This window comes from Acanthopagrus latus, chromosome 10 (genome assembly GCF_904848185.1).
Source record: "Acanthopagrus latus isolate v.2019 chromosome 10, fAcaLat1.1, whole genome shotgun sequence".
Classification (NCBI taxonomy): domain Eukaryota; kingdom Metazoa; phylum Chordata; class Actinopteri; order Spariformes; family Sparidae; genus Acanthopagrus; species Acanthopagrus latus.
Window position 1 is genome coordinate 1,958,768 of NC_051048.1, and position 20,300 is coordinate 1,979,067.

A 20,300-nucleotide genomic window follows, 5' to 3' on the forward strand; every position below is an offset into this window, starting at 1 on the left:
AAATAGCGTTTTGTGTGATTTGGCGCCCCCTGGACAATTCTTTAGTGCCATCAGCACTGATGACTGACTTATGAAAACAAATGGGACCTGGAAGGCACATGAGATTGACAAAAAGACAAAGATTTGAAAAAAGACACAAAAGACTTTCATCAGCTGTCAACCAAAAGCAACTTCAGCGAGAGATTTTTTAAAAGACTAGTGCTGCCATGTGAATACACAATAAGCTCATAGTTTTGACTGAAAAAACTCACCTCAGATTGAATATTAACCCAGTCACTATGTTGAGTGAAAGGAACAAGCACACTGTAAAATCCCACTTGTTTTTATTTAACTTTGTATTTGAGTTTTGCTTTTTGTTAACTGATTCCAATAGAAATGTGTGTGGTAAGTCTTTAAAAAGACTTTGGTTGTTTCTATGTGTGAGTGTGTGTGAATAATTAAACTGTACATGGGGCTGAGTGTGAGAGTGTACTGATAAGAAACAGGATGTGTTTATTTAATTTGCCTCTCTCAGATGAAGCGACGCTCTGAGCCTTGAAACAGGTACGTGGTGGTTATGTTGGCTTGTAAATCCAGCAGTGATTTCATGGATACTTAAAGTGTTTAACAAAAAGTATTGGTGACTATGACATGTTAAAGGGAACCTATATGGTGGATATGTTTTGTTCACTGTAAACATGGAGGAAGGAATAAGATGCACATTAAATTTATTCAAAACGAAATAATTTAATGTTAAGTTTTCTGTAGCACATGCAATCTGATCTTACATATTCTACCTTTACGAGTGTTCATGCTTATACTTTAAAATAAGTTTAATTTAAGATTGATATGAGTTATGATTAACTTACCTTGCCTTTACTTGAAGGTTTCACAACTGATTTATCCCAGTTTTCATGACTCCACAATGCCTCACCTGAAAGATGGACTCCTCTTTACATCTGTGGTTTTCCATAATGCTGTTTTCTTGCTTCTACTAACACAAGGCTGTGCAGGTAACATACACACAAACACAACCTGCATAGCATAGCGTTCTCTTATGTTCCTTTAACTGTTTTTGTGTACTTCTGTTGGAACTTGTTGTTCTGCTGGTGATGGAATCATACAGTTTTTTTTTGCTGCTCCATGTGTGTTGTGTCCAGGTGCATGTTGTCATTCCTAACTGTGCAAGATGTCCTTAGATTGGGTTGTGAGAGTGCTCCTATAGAAATATATGTGCATGTGTGGTGTGATAGTTGGTCTGTCTGTTTCTCCCTCAGGCCAGTCTGCAGTCTTTGGTCCACTTCAGCCCATCGTAGCATCAGTTGGTGATGACATCACATTGCCGTGCCACCTTGAACCTGCCATTGATGCTGCTGCCATCACATTTGAATGGACCAGACTTGACCTGACCCCCAGATTTGTCCATGTGTGGCGTTCTGGTGAGAACCTGATGGATCTGCAGAATCCTTCCTTCAAAGGAAGAACATCACTCTCTGAGGAAAAACTGAAGTCTGGAGACATTTCACTGAAACTGTCTGAAGTCAAACCCTCTGATGAGGGAAAGTACAGATGCTTCATTCCTACACTGCACAAAGAAACTATTCTTAAGCTTGTTGTTGGTGAGTAAACACACACTGTTTTGATACTGCACATTTTGTTTTGTGAGATGTTCACCTGCAAATAATCAGAGTTTTGTCATGCTAGTCAATCTAGAACCTTTGTATATACATTCTCACAAGGACAATGAAGCAGAACCTCCAGCAGGGCTTGTTGTCTAATGGTAGCTTTTTATTGAAACCTCTTTTTCATGTTCCTCCTTTTTCTTATTAGGTGTCGTTTCATCAATCTTTATTAGCTTAGAGAAGACTAGAAAAGATGAAGTCAGTGGTGGACTGGTTCTACAGTGTAAGTCTACGGGCTGGTATCCAGAACCTGAGGTGTTCTGGCTGGACGGTGAGGGAAACCTCCTCTCTGCTGGACCTACAGAGCCAGTCAGAGGTCCTGATGACCTCTATACTGTCAGCAGCAGAGTGACTGTGGAGAAGAGACACAGCAACAGCTTCACCTGTAGAGTCCAACAGAACCACATCAACCAGATCAGAGAGGCACACATACATGTTCCAGGTAGTGAATGGTTGCTTGTAAATTTCTCACCTGTTCTATTTATGTCAGCTGAAAAATGTAAAGATCTAATCTTGTTTCTCATTTCAGAGGATGTATTCATGGAGCCATCTTCTTCTGCTGTTCCTATCATCGTGGTCTTCTCTTTTGTTTGCGTCCTGCTTTTTTCTGCACTTCTCTTTGCTGTTTGGAAACAAAGAAGAAACAAAAGCCATAAGTCATGGACCGTCAGTGGACAGAAGAAAATGGAGCACCCTGATGAGGGAAAGTTAAAGGAGAAAGTGGATGATGATGTACATGATGTACGTGTTTTCAGTGTTGATGGAAAAGATGAACGAACTCGAGCACCACAGAGACAAACTAATGTCTCAGATAGAGAGGGTGGAAACAGAGAGGACAGAAAATGAGAAGAAACTTCAGTCAGTTATGTCTGTGAATAAAAAGAATCTATCAGAGATCAAACTGCAACTGGACTACAAAAAGACTGAATATGAGAAATCTTTACAGAGAATCGAGGGAAGAATACAGACAACTGAGGATTTTATTACAAGAATAACAGAAAGGATGAAGAAAGTAGAAAAGCAGATTAAGGAAATGAGTGAACAACCTGAAGACACAAAGCATTAAAGAAATTAGATTCAACTTCATTCAGATCAGAACAATGATCAAAAAACTTGAGTAGACAACAGGACAAAGAGGCAAGATTTATCTTGAGAGTACATTATTTCATTTAATTTCATAGTGCTTTTATTTTGAAACACAATCTGACACTCAGAACAGAATCAGTGTATTTCGCTGACAGTCCAGCAGGGGACACTCAGTCCACCCACACACGTCCTTTTTATCCACCACTATGTAACCAAAAGCTTCCTCCCTGCTAGAAAACTGACCAACAACGATGTGCAGAGACACAACGTTTTAAATGCAACACTTTGTGATTTTATAACACTGAATTCTGACTTTTCTTCACTGAATACAATCTGTGTAATGTTAAATATCTGCTTTCTGTGTGTGTAAATAAATAATGATGTTGTGCTTTGGTGATATACTGAAATTATTATTTACTTTGAATTGGTATGTTGATTATCATCCCACTTGTTTCCTTAATCAAGTAATAAAGACTATTGGGAGGTTTCTGTTGTTTTCTTTTGGGCAGGCAGTCTCTGAATCCATGTTTTATGATGGTATATTTTATCAGTCACTTGTAAAGCAAAATTGAACTTAAATAAAGTTAAAGTTGATTGAATGAAATGTATTCAAAGCTTCTGTCCATGGTCATTTTCACCAGTGTATTTTTTCCACTTGGATTCTCCTGATTACTAGTTTTATTTCAGGGTGCAAATGTTCTTAAAATACTGTAAAATAATCATGGTTTGTTTTTTTGCTTTTCTATTCTCAGAATTCTGATGGTTGATAGTTAAAACACTCCTCATAGCCAGAATGTGTTACATATATGAATTTATTGAACAAATAAGCAACATTTCAAATATCTTACCGTCCTGGTCATTTAAAACATAAACCCATCACTTTGTCTCAAACTGCTCTTCACTTTTGAAGGTGACAAAATACAGAATTGAAGATAAAGACACTTTCTTTCCTTTAAAATACACACTGACGCTTTACTGTGTGTCTCTGGTTGACGAGTGTCTCCGACCCGTGTGAACTTGGTCGTGGATTGTCACGGCTCAACTCCCAAACAATATATGTCTTCATCGTTCTGTGGTTGTTTGTCACAGTGTGCTGAGGTCATCTGATTAAAAAGGAGAGTGTGATGAGCCAACAAGCACCAGCTGTGACCATCAACTCACCTGGTCCTGCTGTCATCAGCCCCACCCACACCTCCTCCTGCAGCTCAACGCTCATGTTCACACAACTCAAAGACACAAATACATTAAATTCTTCCAACTACAATAATCAAAGAAGGGTATTGTATCTACATACTATCCGTTTTGATATATTTGATAAGGAACTCTGTAAATTAGCACCACCCTGGTTCACTGTGCGAGTTCCCAGTTGAATTTTGGATTACTGCAGAAAATAAGTAAAAGTCTACAAACACAATGGTCACATGGCTTCACTGCCTCCTTATTCACTACACTGTACACACTTTACTATAAATCAATAAATCTAAAATTTGGACAGTAAGATTTTGCACAGTTTAAAATCACAAGTGGGGTATTCACTGATGTATTGATGTTTTAATCCAAACCCTATTTCAGACATTTCACCAAAAACCTTTGAGACCAAGAGAGTGCATAAATAAAATCTTAATTCCAACATTTAGGGCTCGTTCAGGGTCGCTGGTTGTGTTTCTTTTGGGTTTGGGTTCTTGTTTCTGTCAATTTCTGGTCCTGCAGTGACTGGATCATTTGTGTTGAGAAGCATATAGGTTTGTACTGTAGATTGTTTTGTCCTTCCCCCTTTTGCTCTGTCTCTCTGTCCTCAGACACATCCTACTTTATACACACAACACTCACTGTAACTACTGCAGCAGGGCTGGCACACAGGGCACAGTCAGTTACCACATCCTGGACAACAGGACGTGTGTTGTTATATTACCTATCTACAGGACAAATATTTGTGCGGACAGTTATATGATGGCTCATCTACTATCCCTCTGTCAAACAAGGTAAACTATTCAAATTAAGCTTTGAGACTTAGTTGTAGAGTAAAGGGTTAATATTGTTTACAGTATAATATAAAGTCCTCTTGGGGCTCCAAAACTGAAAACAAAATGTAATTATGTACATGTAATATTAGCAATGAATAAACATGACATGCATCAGAGATTAACATGCAACAGGCTGCATTTGGGTCACCTGATAAGGAGCAGGAGGTGTGATGACTTTGTTCAGTTTGCTTTTGCTCCCTGAGATTCCGTGACACTTCGAGCTATGAGACAGGTACGTGCCTATGTTGGCTTTAAAATGACATTTTCCAGGAATTATTAAATAGATTAAATCCAGAGGGAATCTTTGTGACATTTACATGTTCCACGTAAACGTGTGAAACATAAGAACAGCTGGTGGCTATGGTACATATGGAGAGGGAACATGTATGGTTTATATGTTTTAACAGAATACAGTGCACTCTTAAATCTATTCAAAACTAACTTTTGATTTAAGGTTATAATCAGGTTTTTTTGGCTACAGCTCCCTGCTCCCTAATTAAGATATTTATGGCATGAAATTCTTTTTTCTTTCGGAATATAGATGGTGTACATCCATACAAAATGTGGTTAAGTAAATCTAATTAAATGAGACACATACACAGCTAAAAGTCACTCTTTATTTGGTGAATTGTTTTCTGAAGTTCATGCATTATGCTCTTAAATACTTTACCTTTGAGACAGTTAATCAGTATTATATTAAGAAAGAATTATATTATAAGAAATTTGATAGTGACAATGTCATTTTGATGTATGTGGGTACAGTAACCTGTAGAGATCCTCCAGCAGCAGAAACCATTAGTCCTTACCCTGTGGACATTTAGGCACAGCAGCTTTACTCCTGCCAACAGGCTGACAGGACTCGTCAGAATCTGATTTTAATTAATGTTCTGTGTTTTTCTACACATCCAAAAAGTCATGCACTCTGTTTTCTCTGGAGAGTTTCCTCTTTTCTGTCAGGTTGAGAGCAACAGGTTTTTATTTTGCTGCTTACATGTACCATTCTATTTATGTCATTCATTGACAACACAATACAGACAAAACAATCAGACAAGCAGACTAATGAGCAAAATGATAAAAAGAAAACTATGAACTTGGGATTGGCAGCTGTCTTGCTTATAAACAGACACACACGTGGATGTGATATGACCAGTATCATCAACATCTATAATTAACATGAACAAATTTGAACATGAGTCATTTGCAGAATCTTAAAAAGCAACCATCTTTTGGCGACTGTGCTAAACATAACCCACTGAATGATCGAGATACATTTTTGGTTGATACGCCACATTTAGAGATGCTGGTATCTGCTACAATTCTCCTTGACAATAACCCTTCAATTTACTTTAACCTTTGATTTACTTGAGTTTTCAGATCTTCACGATGCCTCACCTGAAGGAAGGACTCTCCTTTAAACTTCTGCTCAGTTCCTTCAGCTCTGTGGTTTTCCACACTGTTGTCTTCCTTCATCTACTATGGCCCTGTGCAGGTAACCTACACCTGAACACAGCATATGTATTAAAGGAGGATTAAATGAATATGCAGTTGGATTGATGAGACCACTTTGCAACTGAAGTGTGACTAATATTTGTATTGATTTATTGTTAGCTTTATTAATCATAATAATAATAACAATGCTCTCACTGGAACAGGTTTTCAGTGCATCTTCCATCTTGGACAGCAACACCAAGTCCAGCAAATGATTATGATAATGTTTGAGATTAATATTAGCCCTGTATAGATAGAAAAGGCGGTACATTTGCTCCAAGGTAAAGGAGGCAATGTGCCGCCCTGTCTCTCTAAAATGGGTACATAATACTCCTCCTTTTCCAAAAACCGCCACTGGGATAGGCATAAACATGTGATGTGATGTGAAGCTCAAAGTTGGGCTGTGAACAGTGACATCAAATTTGTCTTCAAAATAAGAGCTTTAGATTGCACCCCACTGGAGTTTAGAACTAGGTTCTTAGCAGGGGGCTTTTAATTTGAAGGTAATGGCCATTAGTAATTTGCCGCGACAACAACAAGCGGAGAACTAAGACAGCTACAGAGACCGAGGAGTCGCTAGCATCTCCCAAACCTTAATCCAAACTGTTGTTTCCTCAGGTCAGTCCCAGGTGGTTGGTCCATCTCAGCCAATAGTCGTAATAGCTGGTGATGACATCATTTTACCATGTCAGATTGAACCTGCTGTGGATGCTTCAGTCATGACCGTTGAGTGGACAAGGCCCGATCTCAACCCCAGATTTGTGCATGTGTGGCGTGACGGAGTGGAACTGGAGAATAAAAAACATCCATCCTACAACAGAAGAACATCAGTGTCCGTCAACAAGCTGAGGTGTGGAGACATTTCACTGAAACTGTCCAAAGTCAGACTCTCTGATAGCGGCAAATACAGATGCTTCATCCCCACACTGGGCAGAGAATCTACAGTTGAACTTGTTGTTGGTGAGTAAATATGCTGTTTTGTGATACAGACTACACAGTTTGTTCAGGCTGTAAACTTTTAAAATGCAAATAATCTGAATTTTTTCAGCTGGAGAGCTAGATTTTCTAAACTAATTCTGACAAGGACAAACAAAGAAAAACCTCCATGTAGGGTTTCATATTGTAGCTCAAATGGTAAGTTTTATTGGAGCCACTGTTTTCTGTTTCTGCTCTTTCTCATTAGGTGTCATCTCATCAATTGTCCTCAGCTTAGAGAGGACTGGGAAAAATGAAGTCAGTAGTGGACTTGCTCTAAAGTGTAAGTCTACAGGCTGGTATCCAGAACCTGAGGTGTTCTGGCTGGACGGTGAGGGAAACCTCCTCTCTGCTGGACCTACAGAGACAGTCAGAGGTCCTGATGACCTCTATACTGTCAGCAGCAGAGTGACTGTGGAGAAGAGACACAGCAACAGCTTCACCTGTAGAGTCCAACAGAACCACACCAACCAGACCAGAGAGGCACAGATACATGTTCCAGGTAGAGAATGCTTTGTGAATTTTTCACTTTTTCTATTTGTGTCTGCTGGAAAATATCATGTTGTTCTTTTGTTTCTCATTTCAGAGGATGTATTCATGGAGCCATCATGTTCTAATGTAGGCCTTCATATCATCTTGTCTGTTGTCTGTGTCCTGGTTCTCTCTGCACTTGTCTCTGTTGTCTGGAAGCTGAGACGAAACAAAAGTCGTAAGTTACACATCTGATTTAATTGATTATTCATGTCAAATACTGTCACTCTTTATTGTCTGCTGTAGCAGAGGTCTGTTCGAGCTCTACCATCACTTCTGTTGTGTTTCTGTATCATGGTCTCGTGGTTAAAGCAGGTTTAAAGTTTCAGTTCAACAGTGTCTTTCCTCTGTTTGTGTGCAGAAAACAAGAAGCACCACAACAAAAGACCTGAAGAAGGACCAGCAGAAACAGAGCTGCTCGTCAACGGACAGAAGAAAGTGGAGCATCTGGATGATGGAAAGCTGGACATGACTGAGACTGATTGGGTTTCAGTGATGACAGTAAAGAAGAACAAACTTGAGCACGACAGAGACAAACTGAAGTCACAGATAGAGGAGGTGGAAACAGAGTGGACAGAGAACAAGAAGAAACTTCAGTCATTGCTTCCCATAAATAAAAATAACCTATTAGAGAGGAAACAACAACTGAATAACAAAAAGAATGAATATGAGAAATCATTACAGGCAATCATGGGAAGAATACAGACAACAGAGGATATTATTTCAAGAATAACAGAAAGGATGAAGAAAGTAGATAAGCAGGTTCGGGAAATGATGGAACAACCTGAAGACACAAAGGGCCAAAGAGACAAGTTTCATCAGCAGTCAGATCAGCCAGAGAGCAAAGAGGAGACAGACAGAAGTACTGATGTGTTGACAACAGCTGAGACACAAACCAACCTGCATGTCTCTGACAGTCCAGCAGGAGGCAGCAGCTCACCTGGAGAGTCGAGCACAGCAGAGCAGACTGAGATCAAAACAGGAGAGATGATGACTGATACAGTGAGACTCTAATAAGTAATTCTAGTGATACATTTTTAATTGACTTCCTTGTGATGATGGAACATTTCTCCTTATAGACTTGTCTTCACTGAGTAACTTGGTTGCACAGATGTTATAAACTTTTATTTACCCAGAGTTTTATTTGTACCAACTTTATAAACTGCCTAAACTTTGTTATAGCAGTGGTTCAATCAGTCTGCTTGGACTCAGCCTGGGAACTGGAGTGTGGTCGGTTCAAATACAGCACTGACTGTTGACTGGCAGCTGGAAATGAACCAGTTAACTACTTTGGACAAATATTAAAAGAAAAAAAAAAGCAATTTAAAAGCTAATTCTTATTAATTTGAGTGCTCTGGAGTTTTGTCATGTTTTTTAGTCATTTAATCATAAAGCAGTAACCCCTGGTTCCTGACTGATCTGTCATTCTGCAGGTTGTCCTGGTTATGAACCTGCTCTCCACAGTCACAATGTTACTGAAATATAACAATTCTCATAAAATTGCAACTGACAGATTCTGAAATTTCAAATAACACAAATCCTCTAAGTGACTTCCTTTCCAAGCCAGTGTATGTTCAAAATAAACAACATTGTGCTGATAGATGAAAAATAGATAAGAAAACAACGAGAAAAAATAACCTTTAATCGAACTCATGTTTCTTTATTTCCAAAAAACTTAAGTCTATGTTACATTTTGAATATGATTTTGTATAATCTCATCATTTTATTGTCCTCTTGACGATGTTACTTGTTCTCTAAATGTGTTTTTTTAAAATAATTTTTGTGGATTTTAGTGTGTGAAGGGGGGATATGTGTGAACAAATATATGTTATACATATATTAAACATTGCATCTGTGGTCTTTACTTTTAAAATCATTCATGTAACCTTTCCAATTATTATAAAAAAACAACCAAATAACATGTTCTATCCCATACAACAGTAATCTTTCTGAAAATGTACTTTATCATTCAGTATTGATCTTTCTTAAGTCATTAAGATTCATGAAAAATGTCTAATTAACGTTGAGAGGAGGTTAAAGCACAACTTAATGAAGGCAGTCATTGGCTGAATGCTTTTGGTTTGGCCTTTAACGGCCTGTGAATAAAAACAGAATTGATTTTTGATTTCACAAACTACTTTCCTAAATGGGAGGGCAACAACACAACATCAGGTTATTTACAGTCTTCAAACAACAGCTCTGTCATGGCATCACTGTGTTTACATGCCTTCCTCTGTTTAAGAGATAATAATGATAATAACATTAATATCATATTAATATCAACACACATCATTAAATGATGTGTGGAGCATGAGCTCATATTGTTCATCTACTCCTAGATCATAGAATCTGCTTTAAATTGCACAGTCATTATTTTCTCTTTTAATCTAAATTTGAATGCACTGGTCTGTTAGAGTGACTGGCTGCCAGCAGGTCAAACTGAGGTTAAACCATCATGTAGCTGACCACAGACACCCGGCAGAGCAGATAACACACTGTGGTTCAACTGCTAAACCACCAGCATTCTAAATATAGACTCTGACATTGCGATGCAGTTCAAGATGTCAAGCGATCATGGTGACATTTCAGCCTATTTACAACAGAAAGTCCGTTTAAAATTACATTTTTGATATCTGCTCTCTTTGTTCAAGCTTTATCAGGAATATTATACATATTCAAACCTGAGGGAAAAATGTCAAGAATCACGCCAAGATCTGACATTTACTCTACAGAACATAAAAAAGGTATTAAACATAGGTATGTATTGGTTCTATAAAAGCAATTAGCCATTAACGCTAAGACACAAGCAACATAACAAATACAGAAAAGTACAGAAAGACAGGTAAAAAGTGCCATGACAGGCTGGGATGTACTATAATGGGCTAACCTGTTGAATTAGACACAATTCAAGCTTGGTCACTTTTACTTTTACTCTGCGATGGTTGTATTTTACAAGATAGTGAAATTAAATGATATATTTTTTTTCATTTGAATCTCAGTATACAGGGTTATTCAAAGTTACAAATTGCTGTAGAAGCTCAAGTTATAGTTGCATCACTTCTAAGTCTCACACAATGTTTAATGGTGCTTTCACAGCATCTCTCCTCCATCCTTCATTCATGTTTCAGCTTGATGACCTGGTAGAGACACAGGATGTACAGTTGGTTGATTATTTTTTCGTGGCTAATATTTATGCATTCTGCATGAATGTGCTATGCATTTCATTTTAACTCTTATGTAGATGGAACTACATCTACATAAGAGTTTTTGTTTTTCTAAAAAAAACCAATTCGACTCAACAAAACTGATGCTTTGTATGAGTAATTGGCTAAATTGACATTAGATTAATGCAATTGGCAACAATTTATAATTATTATTATTGATCAATGGTAAGTCGATAGTTAATCAATCTTAGGTTGTTTCACTGTTAACAAACAAGACATGCTTTTTGTACTATTTTATGAGAAAGCTCCAACGATGTTTAAAAAACTTTAACTAAGACTTACCATTAATTGACACAAGCTATTATAAAGTGTTTGTATACTTGTAACATTCAGAGGGTACTCAACTTAAATCATGCAAGGAAACACAAATATACAAATAATGCAAAATAACCACAATCAAAGTAGATAAAAATAAAGACTAAATAAAACTCATAAACAAAAAAATGTATAAGAGACTAGTATATTCTACAGAAGGATTGTAACCCTCCAACATTCACACAGTGGTTGAGGAACTTGCCGTATTTTGGTATGAGTAACAAAAATTTAAAATAAAATACCTTTCTTCTTCATCTGTTTTGCTTTGTTTGTTTGAGCTCGATTTGCGTCTCCAGACACTAAGAGATGAGGGGAAATGAGCAGTTATTATTATCATCCAGAATTTCAACAGAAAAACGAAAATCAAAATGTACAACTCATTAAACTAAAGTGGTGAGCACAATATATACACGTTATATCTGGTTGGCTGAAATGTAGGCGTTGGATAACTGTAGGAACATCTCATTAATATAAAGGTGAAGATCTCTCTCTCAACATGTCTTCTTCATGTCAAATCATGTTGTCAGTGGTTAGCCACAGTTAGCCGTTTTTAAATGCTGCAGCAGCTCTATTCTTGTTAACAGTGTCATCAGACATATGAAAAGACATCAGATATAGCAGGGTTGTCTCACGGTTGAAGCCCTGAGAAACTTCTTGCTCTTAAAAATAGACACTGATGCAGCGAGTGAAGTGAAGCTCTCAGATCAAGGCTTATGATGAGAATAATTACCACTTACAAATACGCCAGACCGGATTCAAAGACCTAAACGTTGGTCCAACTTAAATGTTCGACTCAGAAAATGCACGTTAAAGCAGATACACCAACTAAGACATACAGTGTTGCATCACAGCTTTGATGTTATTTGTGCTAAACGGTCTTCAGTCTGTTATTCAAGCCATGATAGCTAAATGTATCATAAAGTCAATATAGTACCTCTTTTGTTCTTCTTTGTTGTGACAGCCGGATACGTCACATTAACATATGCATTTGAATTTGCCTCCTGATGACCTGTAACATTAAAACAATTTACAGTCACCCATCATTTCAACAAAACATATAGATCAAGTGTTTTTGCCCACAGGTGGAAACAAAGACACACTTATAAAGCACATATCCATAAAGTTGTACGTTTAATAATTTCTATGCTGATGACAGCCATTTTTATATTTCTGTTAATCCCAAAATTATAAACAGTTCGGGTAAAAATTAAATTGCGCATACAAAAGTGCAGCATGGGTAATTATGAGCAACCTGCATTAAGCACAGAACATTAAAATACACGTTATATCTGGTTGGCTGAAATTTAGGCGTTGGATAAATGTTGGAACATCTCATTAATATAAAGGTGAAGATCTCTCTCTCGAAATGTCTTCTTCATGTCAAATCATGTTGTCAGTGGTTAACCACAGTTAGCCATTTTCAAATGCTGCAGCAGCTCTATTCTTGTTAACAGTGTGATCAGACATATGAAAAAAACCTCAGACAGAGCAGGGTTGTCTCACGGTTGAAGCCCTGAGAAACTTCTTGCTCTTAAAAATAGACACTGATGCAGCAAGTGAAGTGAAGCTCTCAGATCAAGGCTTATGATGAAAATAATTACCACTTACAAATATGCCAGACTGGATTCAAAGACCTAAAAGTTTGTCCAACTTAAATGTTCGACTCAGAAAATGCACGTTAAAGCAGATACACCAACTAAGACATACAGTGTTGCATCACAGCTTTGATGTTGCTTGTGCTAAACGGTCTTCAGTCTGTTATTCAAGCCATGATAGCTAAATGTATCATAAAGTCAATATAGTACCTCTCTTGTTCTTCTTTGTTGTGACAGCCGGATACGTCACATTAACATATGCATTTGAATTTGCCTCCCGACGACCTGTAACATTAAAACAATTTACAGTCACCCATCATTTCAACAAAACATATAGATCAAGTGTTTTTACCCACAGGTGGAAACAAAGACACACTTATAAAGCACATATCCATAAAGTTGTACGTTTAATAATTTCTATGCTGATGACAGCCATTTTTATATTTCTGTTAATCCCAAAATTATAAACAGTTCGGGTAAAAACTAAATTGCGCATACAAAAGTGCAGCATGGGTAATTATGAACAACCTGCATTAAGCACAGAACATTAAAATAACATGAAATAACACAGCTACCTCTTTTTTTCTTGTGTCTTGGGACGTTAGCATATATGCTCATTTCTGGATCAGCTTGAGTGACATGTTGGTACACTGGAACACATTTAAAATTATTTCTCAACAGAAGTTACATTAGTGGTACAACTGACACATATACATTTAAGATTATGATCAATGGCAGTGTCATTGGAAATACTACAGTGCTGACATCCTTGAGTATAGAAAGAAATGTATTCAGAATAATAACACTATCTTACATAAATACAGTTCTACAAAGACAGCAATATATTATACCTGTACAAGTATTTTGTGGTCCTTCAATACTTGATGCACCAGGATCTGGTCCTGTTGTTGGTGTCTCTGATGAAAAACATGCAGCTAGTTGGAAAAAAAAGGAAAAAAACTGGTTCAAAATTCGTGAACAAACATATTGCACTGAAGTCCAAATAAAAAGAAAAAAAAATGAGAAGCTCAACAAAAGTTGGCCTTTTTTAAATCCAAATTTCCAGTAATGTGATTCTGAATTAAGTTTCATGCATGTTTTCTGGCTCTTATCTTTAATTATAGAGGTGTGGCAAAAGGGGATAAGTAAATAACACAATGGGTGTATCCAAGATTTAAAACTCTGCCACTCTCGGGAAGTTATTTTTAGTTTGTACCTCTGTGTTTCCGATACTGAAGCAGTCTCACGACCAACAGCAGCCCGGCCAGACACAGAATGGTGAAGAGAACCGGCAGCAGGATGGAGAGCTGAATGGAGCCCGGGCTGGGAGGAGGAGCAGGAGTTTCTTCACCATCAGTTGGTGGTGTGTCTTGAGGTTTTGGGCCATGAAGTGCAGGAGTAATATATGCTGGTAACACCATAAGAATAGGTAGTTTCAACAATGAGATGGATTTGCCTCATAATCTGGGTTCAGATAGTCATTGTCCCCAGAGGATGAAGCCTAATAACGTCCCACGACAAGATTAACATTTGTGTTTTGAGGTAAAATATCTCAGCAACTACCAGATGGCTGAATTTGGCTTTATGCATTGAATCTCAATAGAGGTTAAAACATAACTACTTTGGTGATCCTCTAACTTTCCATTTAGTGCCAACTGCTGGTCAAAGTTTTTAATTATTATGCGAAGTATCTCAACAACTGCTTGATGGCTGATGAATTTGTACTGATATTCATGGTTCCTAGGCAATGACTATTATGATGCTAAAACTATTGACGGTGACTGACTTCCTGATATCCTGACTCTTTCTGCAGGACCACCATGAGGTTGACATTTTTGGTTGTCATGTTGCCATAAAATGAGGTAGGGACATTCCCAGAAGATAAAGTCTGGTAGTTTGGTAAATTCCATATGTTTCCTCCAGCTGAACAATGAGGTTCAGATTTGTGGTTTTGAGAGAGTAGGGTTAGGGTTAGTAACAATGTCAGGATGAATTGCCATGACGTTTGGTGAAGTCATTCACAGTCCCCAGAGGAAGAAATCCCCCTTTACCCATCATGTTATACCTATTCTTTCCAATTATGTGATTTATTTCAAAACACTTGCAAAACAAATGCTAGCTAGATATGACGGTATCAGAGCATGTTAGCATGATGATGTGAGCTTTTATCTCAAGTACACCCTCACAGATCAGCTGGTGTGGCTTTAGACATTCTCTTTACATAAGAACAATGAAATTAATATTGTTATAAGTAAGTTCTAGGCTTTACTTTCTGATGCAGTATTGACATGTTTGATAAATTGATACGTCTCACCTCCAACAGCCAGCCAGCTCTCTGCAGAATTTCCAGTCCCAGAGATTCTGCACTTGTAGAGTCCTTCGTCAGACCTGGAAATGCTGTCTATGGTCATCTCTCCTGTATATCCAATCCCACTGAAGTGGCCATCTTTAAAGAAATCTGCTGGGAGGTTGGAGGATGTCACCCTTTTTCTACAGCGCAGAGTGACGCTGTGTCGCTCCATCACAGGGAGAGCAGGACTCTCCAGGATCACGTCACCAGCTGGACAAGAACACAAATCAGCAATTAATCATGCAGAATAAGACCATGATCAGTTAGTGGACACTGCAGTCAAACTTCTAAACCAGAAAAATATAACTTTAGATTTGTTTTCTGAACATACCCGTGACAGTTATGTTGACAGAGTCTGTCCTCTCTCCGGCTCTGTTCTCACACCAGTATTCTCCACCCTGCCATGCAAAGGCTGGTTTAATGATCACCGTTCCTGTCGATGTCTCCCACTGAGAAGTATTTGAGGGAATCTTTGTCATCACCCTCCATTCAGTCGGACCGTGAAGCCCCGTACAATTTAATGAAAATGACTCATACTCAAAAAACTGCAGCCTGTTTGGATCAATGTGAGGAAAAGCTGCATCTGTGACAGAGAAACAAACACAGATATGCACTCTTTAAGAAAACTTGTTGCATAGTAATTCTGTTTTTTCACTCATCACTCTGAGGCCAAAATACATAATGTCTTACATTTAAAGGACGAGAAAGGCTGTTGTTCAAGGATTAAATACATTTTCAAAAACACCGGTTAAAGTTTAAAAAGCTATTTAACAGCCATCAACTCACTGGTCACAGTTTTGTGAACATAGACAGCGCTCTGAGCAGAGAGTAGCATCAGTACGTTCACTGTTGGAGAGACAGAAGAAGAGAGCATTGTGTCAGCAAAAATGTCTTCATATATACCCAACCTGAGATATAATCAATTAAACAGTAAATACTAATTATTGGAGTTATTATCAGTGAACTCACTCAGTCTGGTGCAGAGCGCGACCTCCATGTTGTCTGGCAACTGACTGAGCGACAGACTAAATGGAAGCTATTGTGATGTAGGTGAAGGTGAAGCACTTCCCTTTCCTGTGCAGAGGAGCGACCACAGCAGTTTATAGCATCACTACTGTTTTTTTGTCACGTTTTAGTTGGTCTGAAATAGAGAGGCGTTTCTATTCAGCCTGCTAGCTGTCAGAGCCAGTCGGGGTTACTGAGGGCAGAGAAGCAAATCTGACCGACAGAGAAGGAAATCTATAAAAACATATTGTTATTTCATTTATATTGTGTTCAATTGAAATGTATTAAGATTAGTTTACTTGTTAAATTGCATTATCAGTTTTTTTTAGCAGTTTTACAAATGGGTAGAATGGAGTTTGAAAGACATGAGCAGTTTGTTGAGTTGCATCATGGGAAATGTAGGATCTAGTACACTTAAGGTATAACCAATACCTGTCAGTAAAGACAGGATGTTTCAGCCTCTGCACGTGTAATAACAGCTTTGTTCCATGACATTTAAAATGAAGGTGATGTATTAAAGATCCCACACACCATTTCTGCACATATAAGCTAATTTGTAGTTTGGCCAGCTCATGGTTTTCTTTAAACTGTATCCCTCCTGTGTGCTAAGATAAAACCACTTCCCAGGATTAGAATCAGTCTGATGCTGAAACAGTCGAAGAACATCAGTGAGTTTTCAGTTTATGTTCACAGAACATAAGTGACAGAAGTGTCCACATATTTTTGGCCACAGGTCATCTCTCTGTCACAGTCACATCAGATGTGTTACTGGCTCTATTCTGCCCTCTGCTGCAAGTCACTGACATACACACATCTAAAACACTAACCAGCCTTAACAGTTAGACCATTCCCCAGCACTACAACCCATAATATTCCCTCAGCTACTTATTAGTATTGCAACATAAAATAAATCAATCTAATCTAATTTTTTGATGCAATCCAGTCCAGAAGTGTACGCAGTAATTGTTTAAAAAAGAACACACCGTGTGACTCGGGTCAAAGTCTTTAGTTTTAATGTCTTCTTTTTAATCTTTGGACTTTGGCTGAACAGCTTCGTAGTCTGAGGGGAGAACCGACTCAGAGATACAACAGGTAGGTGCCTTTTAGTTTTTAGATATAGTTTTGGTTCAGTTTTCACAGAGTTTTCAGTGAGTATGACATTATTCAATCTGGAGAAAATCGGTGATAATGTCCCTGCAGTGTTTCTTTGACTCATTCATATAAGACGTCTTCCAGTTTTTACATATATGTTGTGTATTATATATTACCAGTGTTGGAATGTAACTGCGTACATTATGAGGCACATGTACTCAACTTGAGTATTTTTTCTTTGATTCCAGTAAACAAAAAAAAGCCTCATATCTTTCTTTTGAGACTTTTACATGTACTGCCAATAAAATAACATTTAGTACTTTGCCTTTCACTTTTACCAAAGTAATATCTGAACACAATGTATTTAAGCCAAGTGTGATGACTTATTTGACAAAGTATACAAATGTAAGGGCACAGTGTTAATTTTTTAACAATGTTCAGAGTTCATTTTTTAACAGTGTTTGGGGTTTTGTTTGCTTTTTCAAACCATGACCCGTTAAGAATTCCAGCAACTGTCGCAACCAAGTCATTTAATTATTAACAGGAAAAAAGTTAATTTTTACCTGCATACAATATCTGTGTGTGTGTGTGTGTGTGTGTGTGTGTGTGTGTGTGTGTCTGCATGTTACTTTTGATTGCTGAACTGGTGAAAAATGGTGTGAAAATGTTCCTCAATTTAATGATCAGCTGCAGTTCAGTAGAAATCAGTTAGAAACCACTGGCTATTTATTAACTCCTTATTAGTAAAGAGCAAACTATTATTATTTAATCATGTTGGAATCATTTTCAATACATTTGGAGATAATTATTATGGTAATCTGAGTGCAGTTTAAAAGAATTTTCAAATATTTTGGTAGGAAGTTATCAACTAAAATGTGTAGACCCGTAAAAGTAAAAGTGTTAGCCATATTTCCTAACATAAATGGATTCTAGTGATTATTTTTTGGATTTATCTTTACTACTTTCACATCATAAGGCCTTTTTAATTTTCCCAGAATTCCAAGATGTTTTGCCTGAATCGTGGACTGTTCAGTTCCATCAGAGGTTCTGTGTTCCAGCACATGGTGGTCCTCCTTCTGACAGGCTGTTTTAGAGGTAACTTACACCCAAACACCAGCACCATGTGAGTCCAGTATGAAGTTCTGAGTACAGCTTTTTAAATGTGTTCTGTGTTGTTCCAGGACAGGCTCAGAGGGTTCCACCATCTCTGAGAATGGTGACATTAGTTGGTGAAGACGTGGTGCTGCCGTGCCTCCTGGAACCTCCCCTGGATGCTGTTTCAAAGAGCGTGGAGTGGGCGAGACCTGACCTGGAGCCCAGATTTGTCCATGTGTGGTATGAAGGTCGAGACCTCCTGGTGAACCAAAACCCGTCTTACAGAGGCAGAACATCAGTGTCCATCAACAAACTGAAGCAGGGAGACCTTTCACTGCTTCTGTCTGCAGTGAAAGTCTCTGATCATGGACTCTACAGATGCTACTTTCCCCAAAAAAGTAAAGAATCCACTGTTGAGCTCATTGTTGGTGAGTCAGTACGTGATTCTTTTTGTCCATAATGCTCCTTCATAATGTTTAAAACCACCATGTGTAGCAGCTTCTCCTTCTCCTCCTCAGGTTCTGTCTCCACACCTGTCATATCAACGACTAAATACAACAGCAGTTCTATAGATTTACAGTGTAACTCTACAGGCTGGTATCCAGAACCTGAGGTGTTCTGGCTGGACGGTGAGGGAAACCTCCTCTCTGCTGGACCTACAGAGACAGTCAGAGGTCCTGATGACCTCTATACTGTCAGCAGCAGAGTGACTGTGGAGAAGAGACACAGCAACAGCTTCACCTGTAGAGTCCAACAGAACCACATCAACCAGATCAGAGAGGCACAGATACATGTTAAAGGTAGAGAATTATTTTGTTAATGTGTCATGTTTTCAATTTTTATCAACTGAAAAATGTCACATTGATCTTTTTCTTCTCATTTCAGAGGATGTATTCATGGATCCATCTTCTCCTGCTGTTGCACTTCTTATCATCTTGTCCGTTGTCTGTGTCCTGCTTCTGTCTGCAGTTGTTTTTGCTGTTTGGAAACTGAAACGAAACAAAAGCCGTAAGTTATCATCTGATTTAAATTATTTCAAAATTTCAAGCACTGTCACACTTTATTGTCTGCTGTAGCAGAGGTCTGTTCGAGCTCTACCATCACTTCAGTTGTGTTTCTGTATCATGGTCTCGTGGTCAAAGCAGGTTTAAAGTTTCAGTTCAACAGTGTCTTTCCTCTGTTTGTGTGCAGAAAACAAGAAGCACCACAACAAAAGACCTGAAGAAGGACCAGAAGAAACAGAGCTGCTCGTCAATGGACAGAAGAAAAGGGGTGCTCTGCATGAAGAGAAATTACAGGAGAAAGTGGAAGAAAAGACAAATATGACATATGTGATTTCAGTGTTGTCAGAAAAGAAGCTAGAACTTGAGAACCAAAGAGACAAACTGAAGTCACAGATAGAGGAGGTGGAAACAGAGAGGACAGAGAACGAGAAGAAACTTCAGTCGTTTTGGCAATTTAATAAAAATAACCTATTAGATATGAAACTGCAGCTGGAACACAAAAAGAAAGAATATGAGAAATCTTCACAGAGGATCATCGGAGGAATACAGACAACTGATGATATTATTACAACAATAACAGAAAGGATGAAGCAGGCTCGGGAAATGAGTGAACGACCTGAAGACACAAACGGCCAAAGAGACAAGTTTCATCAGCAGTCAGATCAGCCAGAGAGCAAAGAGGAGACAGACAGAAACACTGATGTGTCGACAACAGCTGAGACACAAACCAACCTGCATGTCTCTGACAGTCCAGCAGGAGGCAGCAGCTCACCTGGAGAGTCGAGCACAGCAGAGCAGACTGAGATCACAACAGGAGAGATGATGGTCGACACAGTGAGAGACTCTCATTATGAC

General features: G+C 38.3%; 3 protein-coding genes and 1 long non-coding RNA gene across 4 annotated transcripts in view; 2 read left to right on the forward strand and 2 right to left on the reverse strand.

The window, feature by feature from the left end:
• Positions 1–1,904: 1,904 nt before the first annotated feature.
• LOC119026919 lies at positions 1,905–3,896 on the reverse strand. The gene is made up of 3 exons (XR_005077258.1): positions 3,596–3,896; positions 2,134–2,283; positions 1,905–2,044 (listed from the first exon to the last, which is right to left on the reverse strand). It is a non-coding gene; the product is annotated as an uncharacterized LOC119026919 (long non-coding RNA).
• An 856-nt stretch (positions 3,897–4,752) lies between these two features.
• On the forward strand, positions 4,753–8,779 carry LOC119027731 (butyrophilin subfamily 3 member A2-like). The gene is made up of 6 exons (XM_037113161.1): positions 4,753–5,003; positions 6,146–6,260; positions 6,878–7,219; positions 7,443–7,736; positions 7,821–7,943; positions 8,127–8,779. Exons 1-6 carry the CDS (start codon positions 4,995–4,997, stop codon positions 8,777–8,779), a joined length of 1,536 nt encoding a protein of 511 aa, XP_036969056.1. The 5' UTR covers positions 4,753–4,994.
• Positions 8,416–16,246, reverse strand: LOC119027732 (low affinity immunoglobulin gamma Fc region receptor II-b-like). The gene is made up of 11 exons (XM_037113162.1): positions 16,219–16,246; positions 16,036–16,095; positions 15,581–15,832; positions 15,214–15,459; positions 14,116–14,307; positions 13,751–13,834; positions 13,475–13,549; positions 13,110–13,184; positions 12,239–12,313; positions 11,547–11,603; positions 8,416–10,902 (listed from the first exon to the last, which is right to left on the reverse strand). Exons 1-11 carry the CDS (start codon positions 16,244–16,246, stop codon positions 10,883–10,885), a joined length of 1,164 nt encoding a protein of 387 aa, XP_036969057.1. The 3' UTR covers positions 8,416–10,882.
• Positions 16,247–17,117: 871 nt separating this feature from the next.
• The window catches only part of LOC119026851 (butyrophilin subfamily 3 member A2-like), a 33,424-nt gene continuing 30,241 nt past the window's right edge, over positions 17,118–20,300 (forward strand). Inside the window, exons 1-4 of the mRNA XM_037111454.1 lie at positions 17,118–17,346; positions 18,342–18,441; positions 18,528–18,869; positions 18,960–19,034. Of these exons, the coding sequence (XP_036967349.1) occupies positions 18,351–18,441; positions 18,528–18,869; positions 18,960–19,034 (508 nt within the window). The 5' untranslated portion in view covers positions 17,118–17,346; positions 18,342–18,350. The remainder of the gene's footprint in view (positions 17,347–18,341; positions 18,442–18,527; positions 18,870–18,959; positions 19,035–20,300) is intronic.

What these genes read in the sequence shown, in the direction of transcription:
- LOC119027732 (XM_037113162.1), bottom strand. Translation starts at nt 16,246, where the DNA reads ATGGAGGTCGCGCTCTGCACCAGACTGA. An exon ending in AAGACACAAGAAAAAAAGAG is followed by an intron (nt 13,185 to 13,474) that starts GTAGCTGTGTTA and finishes TTAATGTTACAG; the next exon opens with GTCGTCGGGAGGCAAATTCA. An exon ending in AAAACAGATGAAGAAGAAAG is followed by an intron (nt 10,903 to 11,546) that starts GTATTTTATTTT and finishes TGTCTCTACCAG; the next exon opens with GTCATCAAGCTGAAACATGA.
- LOC119027731 (XM_037113161.1), top strand. An exon ending in TCTACTATGGCCCTGTGCAG is followed by an intron (nt 6,261 to 6,877) that starts GTAACCTACACC and finishes TTGTTTCCTCAG; the next exon opens with GTCAGTCCCAGGTGGTTGGT. An exon ending in TACAGTTGAACTTGTTGTTG is followed by an intron (nt 7,220 to 7,442) that starts GTGAGTAAATAT and finishes CTTTCTCATTAG; the next exon opens with GTGTCATCTCATCAATTGTC.